Source organism: Oncorhynchus nerka, linkage group LG4 (genome assembly GCF_034236695.1).
Source record: "Oncorhynchus nerka isolate Pitt River linkage group LG4, Oner_Uvic_2.0, whole genome shotgun sequence".
NCBI lineage: Eukaryota > Metazoa > Chordata > Actinopteri > Salmoniformes > Salmonidae > Oncorhynchus > Oncorhynchus nerka.
This window is the reverse complement of record NC_088399.1, coordinates 33,763,753-33,789,124: the sequence shown is the minus strand read 5'-3', so window position 1 is coordinate 33,789,124 and position 25,372 is coordinate 33,763,753. Positions and strand designations below refer to the sequence as shown.

The 25,372-nt window shown below is 38.8% G+C and overlaps 1 protein-coding gene across 1 annotated transcript; it reads right to left on the bottom strand.

Annotated features, from left to right (window-relative positions):
- Positions 1–553: 553 nt before the first annotated feature.
- LOC115128896 (T-box transcription factor TBX5-A-like) lies at positions 554–25,372 on the bottom strand. The gene is made up of 9 exons (XM_029659035.2): positions 25,000–25,372; positions 23,939–24,111; positions 23,200–23,294; positions 21,338–21,457; positions 19,711–19,858; positions 12,479–12,631; positions 7,426–7,517; positions 4,584–4,816; positions 554–4,413 (listed from the first exon to the last, which is right to left on the bottom strand). Exons 2-9 carry the CDS (start codon positions 24,080–24,082, stop codon positions 3,824–3,826), a joined length of 1,575 nt encoding a protein of 524 aa, XP_029514895.2. The 5' UTR covers positions 24,083–24,111; positions 25,000–25,372; the 3' UTR covers positions 554–3,823.

Sequence of the window (25,372 nt, the reverse complement as noted above, 5' to 3'; positions counted from 1 at the left end):
TTAGACTGTCCAACAACAAACTGTTCTGTAAAAGAATACACTGTGTGTGAGAACCTTCCAAGCCTGATTTAGACTGTCCAACAACAAACTGTTCTGTAAAAGAATACACTGTGTGTGAGAACCTTCCAAGCCTGATTTAGACTGTCCAACAACAAACTGTTCTGTAAAAGAATACAACGTGTGCATCAGGCTGTGGTTTGAAACAGTGGTCAAGGAGGGGTGCACTCTGGTCAATATGTCCTCGATGTCTAGGGTAACCGGTCAACTGCACCTGAGGGGTTGACTAGACGGTGTGAACCAGCACCACACACACACACAATTTATGAGGGGCTCAGAGGGGTTGGCCAGACAGCAGACCTTTAATCCTCAGGATTATCAGTTGAATCAAGAGATGCTGGGGACAATTAGGCACAATTAGTTACTGCTGCCACCTACACTGTGATGACAAGATTTTCAACTTGTTGCTTTTATACAAATGATGTGTATGTAAACAAAGGACAAAAAGCATCATTAAAAAAAGAGGTCAAATGAGAAAAGACAGAATGCTCTTAAATGTATTGCAAGTATTCTTTATTCTATTTACACGTGTTTATTTACAGCAACATAATCCATCTCTCTCTCTCTCTCTCTTAGACTTTTGCCATCTAAATGAATGTCCTGATTTCTAAAGCAGTATGATTAAAAAAGAAAATAAATGGAGCCTAAATAACAAAGTAACAAAAAGAACAGGACCGAATAACAGGTTCAACTTTTGATACAACAGGAGCAAGTTGATTTAGAATATGGGAAAAAAATAAATACTATTGACAAGTAGCATTCTATCGACTACAAGTAATTCAAAAATAAGTCTTTGTACATTCGTCAAACTCACCTTTAACATATACCATGACTTCCATATATTGGCAGAATGTATGTATTGATGTGCATGTTTAGATCGTGTATAATCTCTGCAGTGACCATGCTTTTACATGATCATGGTTTGTCATTAATAATCTTTGCCTCTCGTCCTTTACATTCCACATTGTTAAATCATATATACCATACCTATCTTTGTTGTTTGCTCAGTTTGAGTTTATGACTGTAGTCATGGGAGAAGTGCCAGTTGTCAAAACATAAATGAAAATATTGATATACAACACATTTGCTCGGTACAACATGGAAAATAAGTCAACTAATAAAAATTGGATTAAAACAAGTTTTCATAATATGCAATCACCTTTTCAGCAATGCTGGCTTCAATCTCTTATAAGGGCCGTGTCTGAATGAGAACTATACCTGCTATTTGAGAAGGTTTCTTGTTTCTTAGCTTTCTCCACATTGCAAAATACTACAGTTTACTATAGAATACTACAGTACTTACTATATTATTCTGCAGTAAACTGTAGTATACTGTAGAATACTATACTACACTGTAGTATCCCACGATCATGAGTAGTACTTACTATAGAATGTTGTAGTATACTGTAGAATACTATACTACACACTGTAGTATCCCTCGATCATGTGTAGTATTTACTGTAGAATTTGGTAGCATAGTGTATAATACTATAGTAAATACTACAGTATTATCCGCAAAAAAATACTGTGGTTTTCACCAATACCCTTAAACACTACAGTCCTCAAAAACACTAGAGTTTAACTATAGTAAATACTAAAGTATTTAATTGCATATACCCTTACCATTCCCTTCCCCATATCCCAATTTGTGCCACCCATAAGTGAGAAACCTACATTCCAAGTATAGACCATATAATGTGTCCCCTTCAGGTTATAGAGAAGAGCAGGAGCTCTGAACTATCTGTTCAGACCCCAGTCGTACCTACAGGTTGTGGAAAATTTGGCCTTTTAATATTTCTCTAGTAGGTTTACTCTAGGAGAAATCCTCCATTTCTATGTCAAAGATAATAAAAGAAAAACACTATAGTAAATACTACAGTAAATACTATAGTATACTACAATCTGCAAAAACACTACATTAATTACTATAGTATATACACTAGTTATTTTACTACAGTATTTATACTGTAGTTAACTGCAAATACTACAGTATACTACAGTGAAGTTGGCAAAAACACTAGTGAATACTTTTAGTATTCATGCCATAATATACTATAGTATTTTTTCATGTGAGTTGTTGCAGGTGAATACTGGGTCCATTTTTCACACACTGTTCCTAGACTTACTGCAAATAACACATTGTTTCCATGTCAAAGTGTGTGTTGCTACATGCCAGGGTTAGAGAGGATATCAATACACACTTCCTCTACAGTACATACTGTCACATACTGTCACCCTAAGGACAATTTTTTTTCTTCTATAGTATTCAAACTAATGCAGACCAATGCAATGTTTTTCGTAAGTATCTAGTATGTTTTCTACTCTTAGAAATGTTGATTGACAAATCACCCATTAATTCAACAAGTACTTTTTTCAAGAGCCACAAAAAATAATCCCAGCCTCTGAATTTCTGTAGAACGGTTTTATACTGAACAAAATATAAATGCAACATGTAAAGTGTTCCATGAGCTGAAATAAAAGATCCCAGAAATGTTTCATACGCACAAAAAGTGTGTTTCTCTCAAAATGTGTGCACAAATTTGTTTACATCCCTGTTAGTGAGCATTTCTCCTTTGCCAAGATAATCCATCCACCTGACAGGTGTGGCATATCAAGAAGCAGATTAAACAGCATGATCATTACACAGGTGCATCTTGTGGAGGAGACAATAAAAGGCCACTCTAAAATGTGCAGTTTTGTCATAACACAAAATAACACAGATGTCTCAAGTTGAGGGAGCGTGCAATTGGCATTCTGACTACTGGCAATTCCACCAGAGCTGTTGCCAGTGAATTAAATAAGCCGCATCAAGTCGGCTTATTTAAGCCGCATCAAGTCGTTTTAGAAAATTTGGCAGTACATCCAACCGGCCTCACAACCTCAGACCATGTGTAACCACACCAGCCTAGGACCTCCACATCTGGCTTCTTCACCTGCGAGATTGTCTGAGACCAGTCATCTGGACAGCTGATGAAACTGATGAGTATTTCTGTCTGTAATAAATCCCTTTTGTGCGAAAAAACATATTCTGATTGGCTGGGCCTGGCTCCCCAGTGGGTGGGTCTATGACCTCCCAGGCCCACCCATGGCTGCTCCCCTGCCCAGTCATGTGAAATCCATAGATGTGCGCCTAATAAATGTATTTCAGTTGACTGATTTCCTTTTATGAACTTGTAACTCAGTATATTCGTTGAAATTGTTGCATGTTGCGTTTATTTTTGTTCAATATAGAAGGTAAGCAGTTCACAACAAAAAAAAACAAATAAAATGAAAACCGGGAGGTATTTTTTTTCCACCAAATGTTAAATCTACAAATCTACAGGATAAAGGTAAAATAGCTTTCTATTGGCAGCAGAAAAAAACATTGATAATGCAACACCAAGATGTAAAATACACCATCAAAACAGAACAGTTTTAAAATAGGGGTCTCCCGATGAAGCCACTTCTGTGCTTCTGTTACTCATGCAAAAGCATTGGGTTTTAAACGTGTTTAGTTTCCTTATAAGTCTCCTTAACTTCATGGCCAATGCTTTTCTCCACCTTGTTTTGCCTCATGATATTTGCCTTTAGGCACAGTAAGAAGTTCCTCAGTTCCTCTGAGCACCAAAGTCCAATGCTCTAGGCGGTCATGCCTCATTAATCTCATGAGACTGCACTGCCGTACTGTACTGCTTCAAAAATATAAATATAGATTTATCTAAAGCCCAACCTTATCAAGGGACTTTTTTATCCAACTTCTCCATCCTTTCCTATGAAGAAAGTTATTTTAGCTGCTCTCATTCCACTCTGGCATAATGCTGACGCTGTGCACTGTGTGGTACTGATGAGGCGACAGCGTGCGCGGGATCCCGTGCGAGTACAGGTACTCGTTGCTTTGGAGACCTGCGGTGGGCGACTGGATGCCTGCCCCAGGGCTACACTGGCGGCCCAGTGTCTGGTGGGCCATGGGGCCCTGGTACATGGCGTGGTGGGCTTCGCCCAGCTGCGGGGAGGCGTGGCTTGCCACCCCGCTCAGTCTGGACACCAGGGGCCCCGAGGTAAAGTGGGCGGAGAAGTGCTGGTAGGGCAGCCGCTCCATTGGCTGCATGGAGGTGACGGAGCAGCTGCCATAGGGCGAAACACTGGCCCAGGTGTTGCAGCTGATGTCCTCCAGGCTGGGGACAGGCTCAGCCCCTTGGGAGGCGCTGGCGTACATACAGGCCTGCCTCTGGCCAGACTCGGTCCTGTAGGGCCCCCCGGGCAGGCCCAGGCTCTGTGGGTAGCTGACGGGACGGTAGTAATGGTCGTCCTCGCTGGAGGAGCTCTCCAGGTAAGCCTTCTTGTAGGTGTGCTCCCCTGAGTGACAGTCATCATCCACTACAGACAGACAGGAAACAGTTACAGCTGCAGTATTTACACATATTGTAGACTAATCAGCTGAGCAAAACAATTTATATATTTATACATTAGTAATCAATGTTTTCCCTTTTATATGCTTCCAACAACCAATCCCATTGGCATGCATATATCATGATAGCCTGGCCCACCTTTCCTCTTGATGCAATGGTAGTCCTGGCTGTGCTCGTGGGGGAGGGGGTAACAGCCAGACTGGGGCAGGAGGTCCTGTGAGGTGCTGGTGACCCCATTCTCACACTGGGTGTACTGGGAGGCCAGGCCACTGGGAGTGACCATAACCTGCACCTCCCCATTGAATGGGCTCTGGCTTGTGCCCACCCTTTGGCGCACCGTACTGCGAGGGACCACTGGGTATTCCTTAGTGCTGCAAACACACACACACACACACACAGGGTTACGAAATGATCATAACACTTATGGTACTGTATGCTTTTTCAATTTACACTGAGTGTACAAAACATTTGGAACACCTTCCTAATATTGAGTCGCTCTCCCTTTTCCCTCAGAACAGCCTTAATTCACCGGGACATGGACATTACAAGGTGTCAAAAACGTTCCACAGGGATTCTGGCCTATGTTGACTCCAAATGCTACCCACATTTGTGTCAAGTTGTCTGGATGTCCTTTGGGTGGTGGACCATTCTTGGTGGACCACATGGGAAACTGTTTAGCATGAAAAACCCAGCAGCGTTGCAGTTCTTCACAGTCAAACCGGTGCACCTGGCACCTACTATAATACCCCGTTCAAAGGCACTTCAATATCTTGTCTTGCCCATTCACCCTCTGAATGGCACACACACAATCCATGTCTCAATTGTCTCAAGGCTTGAAAAAATCATTGAACCTGTCTCCTCCCCTTCATCTACAATGATTTGAAGTAGATTTAACAAGTTACATCAATAAGGGATCATTTCATCTGGATTCACCTGGTCAGTCCATGTCATGGAAAGAATGTTTTCTACACAGTATATATCACCACCACTAGTACTACTACTACAACTACTATAATTACCATTACTATTACTAATAGTAGTGATTAATAAAGACCCAGTGCAGTCAAATGTGATTTTCTTGTGTTTTATATATATTTCCACACTGAGGTTGGAATAATCCTGTGAAATTGTAAAATGTTTGTGTAAGAGCTGTTTGAAAAGACGGCCTGAATTTCAGCCAGTAAATGAGTTCATAGACAATAAGAAATAGAGTTCCAAACAGCTAGTTTTCTTGGTTTCCTTCCCCATTCAGACCATTCCAAGACAGTACAAGAACAATTCTTGCTTGAGAAATTGCTCTTTGCTAAGAAGCTATTTAAAAAAACTTTTTTAACCATTTTAATTGAAAACAATCACTGTAAGGTACTTAATTGTTACACAGACATTATTTGATATTGAGATAAAAATGACTGCATTGGACCTTTAATCATCACCTAATTATCCTAAATCAATCATCCTAATTATTTTGAGTATTTGTTCATTTATTTGCATTCATCATGGTTTTTCACATGCAAAAGAAGATAGATATGTTACTTGAGAACTGCCCCTGACCTAAGTCATTAACCATGGCTGACTTGTATACACTGTCTCTTTCATCCAATGATCTGACACTATACCCTTCTCAGTACTAACAAACCACACGGACTATCAATGAGTCACACCCACTTAGGATCCACTGGGAAAGTGTTCGGGAGGATTGGTTTCCAGTGGAAAGAAAGGCATTTATTCCAGTTGCATTAATCTAGAGGATCTATGAATGGACCATTTTTGCTACTTCTGTTTCTTTGACTGTTTCTTTTGAACCAGTGACCTCATCTCGCAATAAGCTCTCCCTTGGAAATATTAACCAAGACCAGATGTGCTGAGCTTACTGTACTTGGCAAGACAGGACAGTGGCATGTCGGAGTTATGGTGTGGTTTGGCCTTTGGCCAATTGAAATCAATTTACAAATGTCTATACAAAATAACTATCCCACTTGCAGAAGTATTATATTGTGACTTAAACCAACTTAATCAACATCTGACTGAGATAACCCAATATTAAATATACAATATAGATTTGTGAACACCCCAGTGATGAATAAAAAATGGATTATGTGTGCAGGTAAAATAGTTTTGGAGAAAAAGGACAAACATCCAAACTGTTCTGTCTTCTCTCACCAATTCCATTATAAAATTAGCTAAATGTGTACCACATCACCCAATGTGGAAAATCATAGTCAACCAAAACTACCAAAATTAGATTCACCTGCAGTGGCTAATTAGAGAGAATGTTCTGTTCTCCCATTCCAAATAAAATGTATGGGAGGCAAAGTGTCACTTGCGCATGGCAAACCAAACTCCTTTAACATTTTTCTCAGATTTAAGAATCCTCTGTTTGAAAGCCTTTGCAACGCCTTTGTTGGCCGATCTGGGCAAGTTTCAAACCAGATTTTCTTCTTTGAAAATGTGTTTTCCACACTGTGTGGATGCATGTGAAAGTACTCATCTGGAGTGAATAGGGAAAAGAGCCATGTGGTCGATGCTAATGCTGGACCAGCCATCAATGCACAGACGACTGGTAGGAATATCCCTCCCGGTAAAGAGGGAGATGTCGCTAGTTCAGAAGGCCCTGCCAGATCAGCCATAAAAAGCCCTGGGACATGAAGACTGGCCCTTGCTCAAGAACTACACTTACTCAGCTGGGGAGAGGGGGGCAGGGGGTGGTGGGTCTCACTGAAAATAACACTCATCTGGTTTGCATTTCACTGATTCAGGGATTACAATGGTGCTTGTGAAGTGACACTGTGATTAGAATGTCAGTAATCCTTATCTAATTGTGGTTACATTGTCTAATGCATGCTTCCAGTTTACCATATAGTGTGCCAAACAACCTCTAATGATGGTAATATTGGATTATTAGAGTTAGAAAAGTCAACCACTGAATCAAAGCTTAGCCATTGGCGATCATGGGTCTCTTTGTGACTGTAATAGGTCCTACCTTTGCATTCTGGACATCCGGTGGAGCTCCATGTCATCACTCCCACGAAAGCCTTTGGCAAACGGGTTGTTCTCTATCTTAAGTTGGGTTATCTGCAAAACAGACCGCACATTTGTCATAAGTGATTCAACCGTCAATTAGCCTACAATTTTATGTAAAAAGAAAACGTTGCATCCCAATGTCATACACATTTCCTTTTTCCTATATTCTGTGAGAAGGACTTGTTGTGTCCTTCAAAGCCTCTTCAAAGAAATATTCACTCAAAACCAGCTTCTTCACCCTCCCATGTGGAACATCATAAAGCATCAAGATGGTTTTAGGATGAAACACTGGCCATAGGTCCACACACACACACGCTGGTCAGTAGTTGTATGACAATCTTAACTTTTCAAATATGCACTGAAAAGGAAAGAAACCTCACAAAAGCATTGGCATAATAGGCCTACTGTACTAGTTGGTTGCTGTGTCCCTGGTTTAGTTATTAACATGTAGATTCAATTACCATGTGCTCAGACCATTAAGCACACAATTTAATTCTGAAAAACATATGTCATTAATTTAATGTAAATATGAAAACTTTCTATCATCTAACATTAGCTTGCTGTACTATACAACTCTATACATATTAAAGTGGATCAGGCTACAGATCTAAAGTTGATGCCAGAAACGTCATTTCCCATGGAGCTATATACTGTAAAAGGTCATTAGTCCTGCTAACAATTTTTTTTTTGTGGAAACCCTTGCCTAGAACCATTCGAGTAACCCAACTCAAAGTATTTCAGTGTTCAATACTTAAACATATATGGTGATGTCACTTTATAACTTCATTTTTTAAGTTGTAAAATACTTAACTGTTTTTTTTGTGTGTGAACTTTTTGACACTAAATTGCATTGTTTTCTGAACTATAGCTTTTGACATTACCTGAACATTAATTTTTGTTGTAGTGAACATATACATTTTAGGGTCCCTTCTACTTAAATGATTTACCTTTGTGACATTTCTTTTTCAAGTGTAAGTAGTTCTGATTGGTAATTTTGAGTGATATTGTCTTCATGTTTAAAATGTGTATCTATTTGAAGATTTCGTATTTTAACCCACCTTTGCAGGCATTGTTGAGCACAGTACTCATTCCTCTAGCAGTAAGTGGAGGTAGAGCTGTGAGCATTACAGGATGCTACATAAACCTCTCATTAAGAGTGCTGCACATCTTGTTAACGGTGGGAATGACTTATCTCAATATTGAACATCAATTTTGTCTGATGGTTTTGATATGTGTTCATCATGATCCATTACAACTGAGCACAACATACTGCTTAATACTATTTTAGAAATATAATTTACTTTCTTCAAACATGCATACAACATTGTGTAGAAGTATCATAAAGTGTAAACATTTTGAATTACCCACAATTACCCAATCCTCTAAAAACAGAGCCACATGGCACTATTAGGAATTCATAACTTGCAAAAATGTAATAATTATACATCAGAAAAACACAGATAAATCCAGTGTTTTTACTCAAAAATCAATGTCTGACTACTACTTTATTATATTAAGTAAAGATGTAAAACATTGAAATCAAGAAAGGACAACTTATTTAATAAATGCCAGATTGACTTTAAAACCTTAATTAATCATAATTTGTAAAAACGAACTATATTAGCAGAACACAAAGTTATTTACTCAATAATAAACAGTACTCGAAAAATATTAAGTGATAAGAAATCCTAATGACATATGAGTTAGTACGATTTGAGTTTTAATGACTACTGGATACATTTTAGTAGCCACTACTCCATTTCTTTAATGGGTTAAGCAGTTACTTTTTACAGTGTAGAGAGCAAGTAGCCCATCTAGGAAACAATTATATTATTTTCCAGATTGGACCAAAGCCATAGATTTGAGATAATAACAGCCGCAAAAATTACGATTTGAGATTAAACAGAATGCAGGGCACGCGGTTTCTGGCAGGTAGGCCTAATTAGTTGGCTGGTCTGCTGTGTTTCATGCCTCACAATAAGACTGGATTTTTGTCCACGCGCTGGCTTTCACTTTCTACGAAACCTTGTAAAATATATCTCATTGAGACATACACGTTTTTAGCTTCTCGTTAATGCACTGTGCGTTTGGCAAACGTCTAGAAATTTCTTTGGGAAGCAAATGTAGAATTTAGTGTGGACAATACAGGAGTATGAGGGTATTGAATCTTACCATATTTCAATAACATGATTCTCAAAATGATTTCTCAAAAAGTAACTAGCTTATTAAAAAAGCAATCATTTTGAAAATAACTGTTGGTGGTACAAAATATTTGCAAAAATAACTTGTAGCCTACACATGCTCAACAAAATAGGCTATAGTCCTACCTAAAAGCCTAACTGATATTTAATCGCTTAATATCCCTATCTAATTGTAAACCAATTAGACCTATGCAGGATAATTGAAGGTGTTTCAGGTGAAAAGGCCTATGAAATTACAAAGGGTGGCATGAAAAAGAATGCTATCTTCAAATTTGAATAGCATAGTAAATGCAAATGTTAATGGCACGAAATGGTCAACCAGGTTACATACAGTATATTTACACTTGGACGAATTCATACCAGACTATACAAATGTAGGAATTTTTCCAAACTGAGCCCAAAGGTATAAATATTGTATAGTGTGCCGTTGCATGAAAGCGCCATGCATGAACTAACCCTGTTCGTGTGAAAAAAACTACAAGCCTGGGGTGACAGTTTCCTAACAATTCTGGAGACATTTATAGGCCTAAACACCCCGTTAAATACAAAGCAAGTTGTTACCAATGCTGGGTCGTTAGATAGCCTACTTGCCTTGACTACCAAGGATAGCAATCATGACAAACATTCAGCCATAATAGATTACTGCATTTGTTAATCAGGCCTATTTACCATAATGCAAATATAATTTTTAAGAGGTAGCCAATACGTTCAGATTCATAGGCCCAGTGTTTTCTGTAACCTGTATAGAACTAACTAATTTGAGAACAGAAGATATGAAAAGGCGAGTTGTTTTCGAAATAGTTTATTCAGAAGGAAATGTTTTGTTTTCAATTCAAGTATAGCTATGGGCAAGTTTGGCCGTTCTGAATAAACTGTTAACAGGTGGTGCGAGTTCCCCCAAAAGGCATGCATGGCATGATAACTTTTTCTTAGCTTAATTGGCAGATGTAACATTCTTTGATTAGGTATTCGTGGTAAAAGTTGAGGAAATCAGAATAGACTGTTTGTCTGGAAGTCTGGCAGGCCTAATAATAATAATTAGCCCATGTTGCATTCTCAGGAGCCCTCAAACTCCCTGATTTTAATTAATGTTTTCTTCAGAGTTTCAGTCATTTGTATTTCCTGTTTCTCAGAGTCTTTGGGAATTCGGATTGGCTCAGGACACATTAAGGGTCCTTACCCTCTGCACATTCCCTCTGTCCCACAGTAAAATCTGACTCAGACATAGTTAAAAACGGATGTTAAACGGACGCAGAAATGATTGGGCAACACTCCTAAGATTATGCGTATGCCTGGTCGGATTTGAGGAAAATGTAATCGTTTGAAATTATTTATCTTTATCTTCTCTTTGTAAATAAACGTTCCAATGCGCAGCCAAAATAAAGCGCATGCAACAGGTGGTTGCATGTTTGAACGTTCATAGAGGACAATATCACACTACATGATTGAAAATATACCCACTTTTGAATTTAAAACTTACTTAATAAGTAAATTACAACACTTTAACCATTTATCTTCCAGGGATTTAAGTGCAGGTTTGTAAATAGACTATGCCTTTATTTTTCTTAGTGGTTTCATTTCAGTCTGAAAATATTTTCAAAATAATTTATATCGGCCTACATCACATTTGAGCAAATAATAAATTGAAGTGAGGAAGTTGTCTTTCTGATGAATGAATAACCCTGAGCGTACCATGGGAGACGGATTGTGTCTAACCGTAACCATTAATTGCATAAAGACGAATAAATATTATTAAATACTGAAATGCTCTTAATTCAGTGACAAAATTGTACTTTAAATATTTTTTTAAAGAAAGCAGGAGCTAAACAGTTAATATTTTCGTTCATGTGCGAAATCATGTTCGAACCTGTGAATTATTAGTCTACATTTACATTATACAAATAAAAAACATGCATGCATAAATAGATTTGATGTAATCGATATTCATCACATTATATGCTATTTCGAGATTTATTGCAACTTCGGGCTAAAAAAACAAGTTGGTTTAGTCTTATTTCTTACAGGCTATAGGCTAACACATACATTTTCTCTAATATTATAAATAATATGCATAGTCATAATAATAACTGTAGTAGCCTGTTAATAATACACTATTTATAAAGCTCGAACATAACATATAACATAAAAAGTACATATAAGCATATAATAAAACGTTCAAAATGTATGGACGTTATACTTACGCCCTGAGCCTTATCTGCAATCCGTATCATTCACAAAAATGTAATGAAACTGCACCAGTTGAAATTTCCTAAAGTGTCTGTAGGTCGTGCCATGTCCAATATTTCGGACATGCGGTTTCCCCGACCCATATTCACATCTGTCAATGATCTGAATATGATATCAGTGATAATCAGACATGAACCTCATGTTCTGCCACTGCTCATGGTGACATAGGCCTACGTCAGACTCCATTTGTGGCGAAAGGATACACTCCATCCGCTTTATTATTCAATTTTTGATAATCAGCCCATTCATCAGTTTTCAATCTTCCCGGCACGTCTTTAGCAGCAATGTGGGCCTACATTCTGATGTTCAGGAACTGATTTCGATTTATCCATGAAGTGATTTTATTAACTATATGTGTTGTGACGTTGTTACTTTTAATTGAGCAGGAAAGGGCAATGCAACAATTCGATTTCTCTATATGCCAAAAAGTTTTCATTTGTTCTAAACTGATTGTATTTGGCTTATACATTTATAATGCACTTGCAAATTCACACCAATTTAGGCTATTCTTACATACATAATACCACGGCGTAAATATGTCCAAAATCGAAGGCTTAGGCCTACCTTATGGTTCTGGTAAGATGTTACCGCAATGAAGGCAGTCTCGGGGAATACGTGGGTACAGAACGCCGTGTTTTTGGAGCCAAAGCCATTATTTTCATCCGCTTTCACGATGTGAATCCTGGGTTGGTATTTATGCATGGAGTTGAGGATAATCTGAAGAGAGAAATGTATTCCATTAAGCGCCTTTTGTATTTTGACAATTTCTCCTGATGCATAATCCCGCCAAAACCCAAATTCTGATATTATCAAAATCACATTCAAATAAATCCAAACCCATTCAAGACAATGAAGATAAAGACAAAATATTATTGCCATTGCTTTGAACAAAAACATACTAATATAGAACATACAACGTATATCATAAAACCATGAATATACCAATAGGCCTAATCATAGCAATTCGAAAGAAAAAGCATGTAAATATATTTGACGATAGAATGTACAGTCAAAATCTAAATGTGTGCATAGTTTATATGTTGCCTAACTCTACAAGCCCATCACTGATGGGTATGGCAGTAATAAATAAATACATACATACATACAACGCTGTTTACATTACATGATAATGCACATATGTCAAAAGAGATGAGTTCCCATTGTAACACGTGAACATTTTCTCTTTCCATGCTTTCTCCCTGACCCCTGACCTAGTTTGTGCCAAGTGAATACTACTACCACTGGCCAGGCTGGCGGCATTAAGACGGCGGTCCACCCAGTTGAACTTGAGCCATGAACTCTTCTCGGGCTTTAGTCTTAATTGGTCTGACATACTATGGAGTCATGGGCATCAGCCGTGAGCAATCTAATGGTTTTTAATTTCATTAAATTTAGAGATAACAAAACAGTGTTTTTCTCCTTCACCTCCTCAGGAACCCTTGCCCCTTGGGTATTCCTCCTATCTGTTATCTGTAGGTTTTTTGTGTGCCTTTCAAGCACGCTGCAGAGAAAAGGGAGAGGATGCGCTGACTACAAAGACATGACCTCAATGGATTCTCACAACTGATGGAACAATTTAACCTCAAAATAGAGAGTAAATTGGGATCCACTGTGAATTTTCCAAAAGCACCTTGATAGTAGGTCAGTGTACAATGAAATTGATTGTCTTCTTAACAAAAATGGGTCAACGTCATTCAACAGCCAACACTGGAAATGCATTATGACTCAGGTTGATTTTCTACATGATAATACAATGGGTCAAAGCTGAAGTATTTTTGAGATTTATAAAACACTGAATCAGATAAATACTGTGGGAGAAAACGAACTACAGTGCCTTCAGTCATACCCCTTGACTTATTCGAAATTTCGTTGTTACAGCCTGAATTCAAAATTGATTAAATATTTTTTTTTCTGACTCATACACAATACCCCATAATGACAAAGTGAAAACCTGTTTTTAGAAATGTTTGCTAATTTACTGAAAATAAAATACAGAAATATCTAATTCAAATAAGTATTCACACCCCTGAGTTAATACTTTGTAGAAGGACCTTTGGCAGCGACTACAGCTGTGAGTCTCTAAGAACATTCCACACCTGGATTGTGGAACATTTGCCCACTTATTATTTTCAAAATTCTTCAAGCTCTGTCATATTGGTTGTTGATCATTGCTAGACAACCATTTTCAGATCTTGCCATAGAAGTAGATTTAAGTCAAAACTGTAACTCGGCCACATAGGAACATTCACTCTCTTCTTGGTAAGCAACTCCCATGTAGATTTGACCTTGTGTTTTAGGTTATTGTCACACTGAAAGGTGAATTAATCTTCTAGTGTCTGGTGGAAAGCAGACTGAACCAGGTTTTCCTCTAGGATTTTGCCTGTGCTTAGCTCCATACCGTTTCTTTTTTTATCCTGAAAAACTCGCCAGTCATTAACGTTTGCAAGTATTCCCATAACATGATGCAGCCACCACTATGCTTGAAAATATGGAGTGCGATATTCCCTAATGTGTTGTATTGGATTTGCCCCAAACATAACACTTTGTATTTTCAGTACTACTTTAGTGACTTGTTGCAAACAGGATGCATTGTATGGAATATTTGCATTCTGTACAGGCTTCCTTATTTTCATTCTGTCAATTAGGTTAGTATTGTGGAGTAACTACAATGTTGTTAATGGCAGCATCATAGTGAAATCCCTGAGCAGTTTCCTTCCTCTCCGGCAACAGAGTTAAGAAGGACGCCTCTATCTTTGTAGTGACTGGGTGTATTAATTAATGCCCCTTCCAAAGTGTAATTAATAACTTCACCATGCTCAAAGAGATATTCAATGTCTGTTTTGTTGTTGTTGTTTACCCATCTACCAATAGGTGCCTTTGCGAGGCATTGGAAAACCTCCCTGGTCTTTGTGGTTGAATCTGTGTTTGAAATTCACTGCTCGACTGAGAGATAATTGTATGTATGGAGTGCAGAGATGAGGTAGTCATTCACAAATCATGTTAAACACTATTATCGCATACAGAGTGAGTCCATGTAATTTATTATGTGACTTGTTGAGCACGTCTTTACTCCTGAACTTATTTAGGCTTGCCATAACAAAGGGGTTGAATACTTATTGACTCAAGCCATTTCATATTTTCATTTGAAATGAATTTGTAAAAATTTCGAAAAACACAAGTACACTTTGATATTATGGGGTATTGTGTGTAGGCCAGTGACAAAAAAGATCTAAATTAAATCCATTTTAAATTCAGGCTGTAACACAACAAAATGTTGAACATGTCAAGGGGTGTGAATATTTTTGGAAAGTATTCAGTCCCATTGACTTTTTCATTTTTTGTTATGTTACAGCGTTATTGTAAAAGGGAATCAAATGTAACAAATCCCAATACCCCATATTGACAAAGCGAAAACAGGTTTGTAGAAATTTTTGCAAATGTATTAAAAATAAAAAACATATGTAATTTATGTAAGTATTCAGACCCTTTGCTATGAGACTTGAAATTAAGCTCAGATGCATCCTGTTTCCATTGATCATCCTTGAGATTTTTCTACAACTTGATTGGAGTCCACCTGTGGTAAATTAAATTGATTGGACATGATTTGGAAAGGCACACACCTGTCTATATAAGGTCCCAAAGTTGACAGTGCATGTCAGAGCAAAATCCAAGCCATGAGGTTGAAGGAATTGTTCGTAGATCTCCGAGACAGGATTGTGTCTAGGCACAGATCTGGGGAAAGGTACTAAAAAGTGTGTGCAGCATTAAAGATCCACCAGAACACAGCGGCGTCCACCATTCTAAATGGAAGAAGATTCTTCTTAGAGCTGGCCGCCCGGCCAAATTGAGCAATCTGGGGAGAAGGGCCTTCTTTAGGGAGGTGACCAGGAACCCAATGGTCACTCTGACAGAGCTCTAGAGTTTCTCTGTGGAGATCAGAGAACCTTACAGACGGACAACCATCGCTGCAGAACTCCACCAATCAGGCCTTAATGGTAGAGTGGCCAGACGGAAGCCACTCCTCAGTAAAAGGCACATGACAGTCCGCTTGGAGTTTGCCAAAAGGCACCTAAAGACTCTCAGACCATGAAAAACACGATTATCTGGTCTCATGAAACCATGATTGAACTCTTTGGCCTGAATGCCACACGTCACTCTTGGAAACCTGGCACCATCCCTACGGTGAAGCATGGTGGTGGCATGTTTCATGCTGTGGGGATGTTTTTCAGTGGCAGGGATTGGGAGACTAGTCAGGATCGAGGGAAAGATGAACGGAGCAAAGTACAGAGAGGTCCTTGATGAAAATCTGCTCCAGAGTGCTCAGGACCTCAGACTGGGGCAAAGGTTTTACCTTCCAACAGGACAACATCCCCTAAGAACACAGCCAAGACACCGCAGGAGTAGCATTGGGACAAGTCTCTGAATGTCCTTAAGTGGCCCAGCCAGAGCCCGGATTTGAACCCGATCAAACATCTCTGGAGAGACCTGAAAATAGCTGTGCAGCAACACTCCCCATCTAACCTGACAGATCTTGAGAGCATCTGCAGAGAGGAATGAGAGAAATTCCACAAATACAGGTGTGCCATGCTTGTAGTGTCATACCCAAGAAGACTCAATCTGTAATTGCTGCCAAAGGTGCTTCAACAAAGAACTGAGTAAAGGTTCTGGATACTTATGTTAATGTGATATTTCAGTTTTCTATTTTTGTATAAATTAGCAAACATTAACAAAACTGTTTTTGCTGTGTCATTATGGGGTATTATGTGCAGATTGATGAGGGGGGAAAAACAATTGAATAAATGTTAGAATAGGGCTATAACGTAGCAAAATGTGGAAAAAGTCAAGGCACTGTATCTTCACATTCACCAATCCCATCACAAAGCCTTCAATGAAGGTTGGTTGGGGACCTAAAAATAAATTATGAACATCAGCGTATATCATCTGCCAGCCCAGCCTCACATCCAATTCGCGCATATATGTACAAAATGTATTTCAGCAGATTTCGTGCGTTTTTGTGCATTTTTGTGTGGTTCAATTCGTTCGAAAATACACTAATTTATGTGCTACTTAATTCGTGCGAAAAGACACAAATTTAACCAGTAGGCACACAAGCCATTGCAACAACCATATAGACGCGATAGTTTATATTTAATTTTTGTTCTAAAACTCGATGTAGGATCAGGCAAAATCCCTTGAGTTGCACATAAATTCGTGTCTTTTCTCACGAATTAAGCCAGAAAAACGCACAATAACGTACGAAATTTGCTGAAATGCATTTTGTACATATATGCACGAATTGATTGTGAGACTGTGTTGCAGCTGCACTGCAAATGTACAAGTTACTGACAAGGTTAAAATCTGTCGTTCTGCCAGTTAACCCACTGTTCCCCGGGCACTGATGACGTGGATGTCGATTAAGGCACCCCCCCGCACCTCTCTGAATCAGATGGGTTGGGTTAAATGCGGAAGACACATTTCAGTGGAATGCATTCAGTTGAACAACTGAAAGGTGTCCCCTTTTCCCTTTATCTGGCTAACAGATTCACAATGATACAAACCATTGGGATGATTTGATTTACAACATGTAGATAGAAGACAAGGTTACAATTAACTCCCACGTCTGTCATATAACCTATACACTAAAAGTATTGTGTTAATTTCTTACAAAACAACAACAAGAAGCACAGACAGACATACTGTGGGTTGGTTCCCTGCATGTCTGTCTGTCTGTCTGTCTGAAGGGGCGACCAGAGTAGGGCAGACCAGACCACCCACTAGGCCTCCAGCACACGCCTTCTCTGCTGCCTGGCTCTCTGCATCTCCATTCCCCCCGACTCTGTATGATAGTATTTAATGATAGTGAGGGATCACCCTGGGTCCCCTGCGGCTGCCTTTCAAGTTCCTCCACATCAGAGAGCTTTCTGAAGACCTTGGATTAGCAGAATTTGTACACCATCATCTATTGCTCATCTCACACTGCCATTCGAACATAAACAGTGAGATATCCACAACCCACCCAGCTGGCAAAGACATGTGTGGGGAGGACTGGACGAGCGCACCAGCGCCAGCACATTTTGGAGAAGATGAATAACGTGGACAAATGTTTCGCAAGTCTAGAGGAAGATCAAAGCCATAGTTTAGGCTTGTGATAAGTGTTGTGTTGGATAAACCGTAGGTGCTAAGTTGAAAATGGGTAATCATACTGTATGTTTATATGCATACTATTGGTATCAGATAGACACGAAAGGCTCAATTAGCAACATGTAACCCAAATAGCTGAGACTAAATTATTGAGAATAAGCAACAAAATATATAGATAGTCATTAAGATGCATGTTAACATTGACCATATACAATTAACTGTAGAAATCTATCATAGGAATATCAGAAATCCCTTCAATAAACTCACATTCATAGTCAATTCCAAACATACAGTAATAAAAAACATTAATTTCAACCAATGGAAATTGTTTCAAAACGCTATAGGAGACACTGGTCTATAGCAGCATACTCTCTGGCTGAGGAGGTGAGGTCCTGCTCTGCTCTGTCTAATTTCCAGACGTTTCAGGTCCCTCCTGGCTCAAACTACCTCACCGACATGTTTTAGCTCCACGTCCGAAGCTAGTAATTATAAATCGTCTCAAAGTTATTTCAGCCAGCTGGACCAACAAGCTGATGGAATATGTTTTTGGCTCGGCACCAGTATTTCATTTATGAATCCCATGGTACTTCCTGGACACGAAAGAGGGCAAGCCAGGAACCACTGCAACCAATCAAAAATGGATTCTGGCCGCGAAATTTACAACACCGTTCACATTCCAACTGAACTGAGCTCCAATTTCATTCTACTAGCTGGGTTTTGGCAAGGCAACAATCACTATCAATTCTCACACACCGCCAATGGAGTCATGTGATCAGGCAGAAGATAGTGCTGTAAGTGATAGTCAAAGAGAGTAAAATCTGGCTTATTACTGACTTCAACACATGCAAACAATACAAAATGATTTCCAATCAACATACTCCCTACTACAGCTATCGTCAATGACTACAAGTCGCTATTAAATCTGTGACTGATTTTGTGCTGACCTTTTATAGTGTTTTAGTTTGCACCCAGTGTGTTATGCTGAAGTAATATCACATATTTGCTTCACTCTGGGCAGAAAGAGTAGGTTCCACCAACTGTAATTATTATCAGCTTCATACAATTAGAAGTAACAAGGAAGTGACCAATATTGACACTTTCTTGCCTGTCATAATTCAAGAGATGGATAGAGGAAGTTCATCACTTAGCTTTATATCATTTGTAATTGGTTTATTTGTGCATAATCTACTTCCTTGTTTCAAGTTATATAACAACCACTATTGTTTTTTGGGTTGTCAACTATAGCATGGGGCTGTTGTTATGTCCTATACGTGATATGACTGTTGTATTGTATGTTATTGTAATCTGTCCAATCCTGCATTCTCTGTTGAGATGTGTAATTTGGCCAAAATGTTACCCACACCCCCCGACCCCATAAAATATCTAGCCAAAATCACAATTTTTAACATCGAAGAAAATAGATGATGTAATTGATGTTTTTGTTTGCTGTTTTGTTTCCGACATGGATCACAAAATCTGGGGTCTTGGGAGTTCATAATAATAGGTCGTTAAAAAGAAAGAAGCTGATGCCATCTGACCTCTTGTCTGTACTAATGCATGCAGATGATGTGTTTAATCATTATAATCCTTTACGAAATTCATCAAGCATCTTGCAAGACAAAGCCGTAACATATGAAGAGTTAAGTAACACATACGTGTCCAAAAGGATCCAGGTGGTTATTCGTCAGTTTCAGCTTCTGGAAAGAGACAAGTTGCCTCATCCAATGCGCCCCTGTCGCAGGAGAGTCCGGGTGAACGTAGAGCCTCCCGGGCATGGCAGGTTCGGCCTTCCCGGTCACGGACCTGAATCACAGAACCAAAGTCTGCGTTTTACACTCAAATCACAGCTAAATTAACCCAACTATAAATGGTACGATAGGCCTACGCTTATGTGAGCAGATAAAAGCGACCTCTAACCTACAAAGTTGTTCCACTCATGAAAAATACTTTCTCACAATTAAAATATGCTGTTCATGAAAATGCTTAGGCTCCCTTTCCCCTTTCATCGGAAATAGTGGTTTAGCCTAATATGTAGCCAAGGCTTCTTCGAAATAAATTCAGTTAGGCTATTTGGAAGTAGGCTTGGGGTTTGTTCCAAAACTGGAGATCTTATCAAGGTTATCCAGTTAATGAAATGTAAGGTTTGAGAAATGCCTTTAGTTGTAGCCTAGTCTTTGGTTTGTAGTATTGTCCGCGTAGGCTATAGCCTAATTTTGTTTAGCCTGTACTCTCAACCCGTTGGAATAAGAATGACGAAGTATTGTAAAAATGGCTATTGCGCGACAATAATAATAATAATTATTTTTATTTAATTTAATTTAATAGTCTACATTAGGTGTGTCGTGCTACGTGGACAGTTGGGTTGGGTCAGCCCAATTAGCATAACCAATAACCTGCATGCTATTTTGCAAGGGCGAACGTTATTTTCTTACAGTAACCTAGGCTACTTGACCAAAAGCAGATTAGTTCCACAACATGCGCTGAACGGATCATTATCGGCGGTATTCGCCATTGAAAACCACTGACCCAAACAAGGCATTCTTGACCAGATGGACATGACACTAACAACTAGTGTTTATAGGCTGTGTTTCGCTGATGGTGAAGATTGTATTTCAGAGCTGTCTAAAGAGATCTACACCCTCACCAAAGGAAACATCAATACAAATATGAGTTCATTAATTCGCATAAACCACCTCTAGTCGGTAGTCAGAACAACTCCCCAGCATTTGCCAAGGATCCCCCTACACCACACGGAAGCTATTTCTTCTTCAGAATTGGTAAACGTTTAGTACTTAGGCTAAGGCTGCATATCTCAAAACATCAACGTTTTGAGACATTTGAGCTATAATGAATAGTTTGCTAAAGAACCAGTAAATGCCCTCGAATATAATCTGAGCCATAAATCGTAGGCCAACCTAATTTCAATAAAAAACGTTTTTAGTCCCAGGACTGATTATAAATCTCATTCCAATGTGTGAAGTATAATGCTTTATTTACATAAACTGGACACGACCTAATACTAGGCTACTTTATTGCACATTGACTACAGTTTCCTTCTACCTATATGCAATAGCCTGATAGCTCCAGAAATGCATTGTAAAGTTATTTGCACTCTGCAAACAGAAAACACCTCATTACAAGGTGAAACATCCTGGGTCAAAAATAGGCTACATATGACATGTTCATATCTTGTATACAGGTAGGCTACTTATTGTCATAAGGCTGTGGACATTAGCTCTGATGCGATCCCAAAGGAACTGTATTTGTTAAAGTCTTACACACCATTTATTATCGGCGAATTTGTAGCGATGGTCGTCCGCAGGCACGACATCCATCAGGAGTATGTATTTCGTTTTAGGGTTCAAACCAGTGACCTTCACTTTGAAGCTGGGAAACATTCGCCTGCAAATGAAACAATATAGTTACACAATGTAAGTGCATACATTAATACATTATGCCTGCTATAGGCTATTGGTGATTGAAGTTACCGTATATTTCCTTAAGGACATTTCTGATTATTTACAGTCTATGCAATCACATTTATGGACAAGAGTCGATATTCAACTCAATTTAATATCAATTGATTACTTCCGAAATCACACTGTCAAATGTAAGGAAATTATACGACCTTGACGCACAGTCGTTGCATAGAAGCCCACAACTTGTTTCAAACTTAGCTATCTTAAAATATCAACATATGACCAACTATGCATACACTGCACGTCTTTTGGGGTGGGTCAGGGTGTGAACCCACTGGTTCACAATGCATGTATATGCTATCAACGTCAGATAGCCTATGCATAACCAAATGAAAGGTAGAAGAACAATCAATCAAACATAATCAAATGTAAGGGAATTAGGTAGCCTAATATATATTTAGTTCGTTTGGAAACGACTGCATAATTTCACACATGCAACAACTGAAGCGAATGCAAACTTCAACAAAATAAAACATGTATTAAGGAAGAGCCTATAGTTTCACGGTGAAATAAACGTTAGCTGCTTTTGCATCAAATGCGTCACTAAAACCAGATGCATGGTAACCAGATGCATGATAACATACGTGCATATGTTCAGAACGTTTACACAAGTACCCTGATGAAATGGAGTCTATCAGGTTGGAAAAACGTCAGAAATTGCTGTCGCACGCCGATTGGGATCCAAGCCTCCAGGCCTACAAGCTGTTTCTCAAACGGGTGACCTGCCTGAATAAAGAGGCAGTCGCGAGGTGATGGAAAGGGGTAAGGGCTGGTTAATAACGAGGGCGGGAGGGATAATAACGTCTCAAGCCAATAACGGGAAAATGAATGGACAGAATATAAAGACTGCTTTATGCAGTTGAGAAAAAAACACGAACCTAGTGCAGACTGGAAGGATATTGAGACATAGCTGAAATGAATAATAAATAGGCTACCTCTAAGAGCCACAAGACGATTTGTTAACATGAGCAGAGACCACCGACCATCATGCATATTCAAGTTCACACTAAATCGAGGTAGAAGAATATCTCAACCATATTCTGCGAGAGACTCTGAGCAGGACAGGTCTACCCAATAAGCCCGATTGCCGTGTTGGCCTTTTTGTCTTGAAAAGTCACTCGATAATGCTTTCAATATGGCAAACGTGGAGAATATAAGGAAATAATAAATAAATAAAAAGTAATATCATACATCCAATTTGGAAAAAGACGACAAAAAGGGTGGAAAAATGACAGGATTAAAATAATTGAGGATATATAGGCTATAAAGCATGTTTAGTGTATATTTATCTGCCCAATTTATCTGTCTCAAACCGACTATATCCCTTTAGATGTATTTAGGGAACTATGCCGTGGTACATTGGTAGAGAATGAAGTGTAAATACAGTAGGCCTCCCTCTAGAAAACGAGTACAGCATCAGTATAACTATCACTATTGCAACAAAAAGATTAGTAAAAATCTATTTTCTCCGTGGACATAGGTCTACAGCAAATGTATGGACGAAATAACTTTTTCAGACAGCACTGTCAAAACTAAAACCACTAAATGCTGACCATTCTTATTTACTAATAATGATTCAAACATAACCTCACATGCAATTGTATGTTTCTCAAACGTATTTGCATAATCCGTTAATGCCAGTATAAGCAGTTGTTGCTCTCTTACCTTCCCGCTTTGGTGATGATCATCTCAGTCCCCACCTCATGAAACTTCGCCCACAATTCCCTCTCATGCAGGTACACTTTTATCCCCTCCATTCCCTTCAAAATTAGACAAGTAAAAGGAATACCAATATGACCTTTCTTGCAGTGGAGACCAATTGGTAAGATTATTTAGCCCAGTTAGTATTATGCATATGTCATGTCATTCATACAGGATAAATGTTGCACTGTGGTATAAATTCCATAATAGTTTAACAAAAACCTAGACATAATATAATTTCATATTAGCCTACCATTCACATTGGGCTACCTCGTGAAACAATAGGCTACTATTCTGAAATAGTATACCATCATTTCCCATTAAGCCTATTAAATAACTAGCCTATAAATTCTGTGATTTGACTATAAATAGGCAGATAATAAAATCTCACAAAGAAAATACACGAAACTGCAATAATTGCAGGACTAGACTACGGTAACCAACTACCAAGCGATTCATCGAGTTGATTGACATGATCATTTCACGGAACTTTGTAGCCTATAGGCTATAGTTCAAAACAATGGTAATTCTACGTTTTTATGCACACTAAGGTCTGAAAAGTTTGCAGTGCACGTACTCCTCTTATGAGTCGTTTACAGATATCCATATTTAATACGTAGGCCTAGATACAGGTCCAGAATAACACCTAGGCAGTGACTTGAGACCTGAAGTACATAGGCTCAAAATAGCATGTAAAGCTGACCTGTTGAATATATGTCGTCTGGGAGGATGGAGATTTGCTCGAAGTTCCATTTTGTTTCTCTGCTTTACTCTCAGTGTGTAATTCCTTTGACTCTGATCCGCTGGGCGAATTTTGCAGTCCAAATGTTTCCTTCTGGTCTGCCATGTCTGGAGCTCCGGAGACCAAGGCCCCAACTGTCAGATCGAAACAAAAGCGCATTTCAACCTCCCATTCTCTGTCCTGAATATGCGCATAACTTTTTGATGTGACATTGGCCGTCTTTAATGAGTTGTAGGCCAAAATAAAATGTAGCCATCATTAGACAACATGGCCTGCTATTAACATAGCCAACACACACACATACACCCCCCCACACACACACACACCACACACACACACACACACACACTGATCACAAACAACTTATTTAGGTTAATTTTGTGAAAATATAAGTCAATATTTTTCCTTAAAATATAACTTAATTACCAGTAAAGAGAACTATTAATAAGGATAAGGACGTTTTATTCTTCTAATATATTTCACCCTTTGGACAAATGACGTGCGTTTCATTATTCCGGATAGGCCACAATAAAGAATAATAAAAATACTTCAATAACAGCACAAATGATTACAAAACAAATAATGATGAAGGCTACTTGTAAAAAGTAGGCTAGGCTATAATGAACATACCAATTGTGATATATTCATAGCAAGGACACCACTCATTGAAGGTTTCTACATTTGATGATGCTGACATTGTTCGTATTTGTAGAGAATATAGACAACTGGTCGCAAACAAACATACATTCGGGACAGATCCTATAGGTTGTGTATTCCTAAAATGCCAATGGAAACAAAAAACAACAGCCTACCATAGATGGTGTTGGTAACAACCATCACTGCAAAACATATACATGTATTTGTAGGCATAAAAACAGAGAGCACGACGTGGCTCCATGCAAAAACAGACTATTTTCTTCCACTACGAGGTCCTACACTAAAATGACCTGCGATAACAACGACAATAGTGAACCACTGACCACTGGAACGCGGAATACTCCGCACAGTAAAAACGGATTTACCTTGTAACCAGATACGTCACTTTCAATGTCGTGAAGATATGGCACAGCAGAGGTCGTTTCTTCAAAAATGCAAAGTGTTTGCGAAAAATGTCCACCCAATTCAATGTATAATCCCAATGTGTAGCCCGAAAAGGCTTTCTAATATCCCCATGGATTTTCTCTATCTTCAGTGCAAGTCCAAATGTACGGTGACCAAGCGAAAACGCACAGGTGAAGGAAGATTCAGGAGTCTAGCAAAGATGGCTAAAATAAGCACGCGGTGTTACTTTATTGTACATTTTAGAGTCGATGACCGTTGTTCGGGAAGCCTTCCCTGCTGATAGCACATAGCAGTATAGCAAGTTTACAGAGGAGCAGACCCGTCACCACCTTC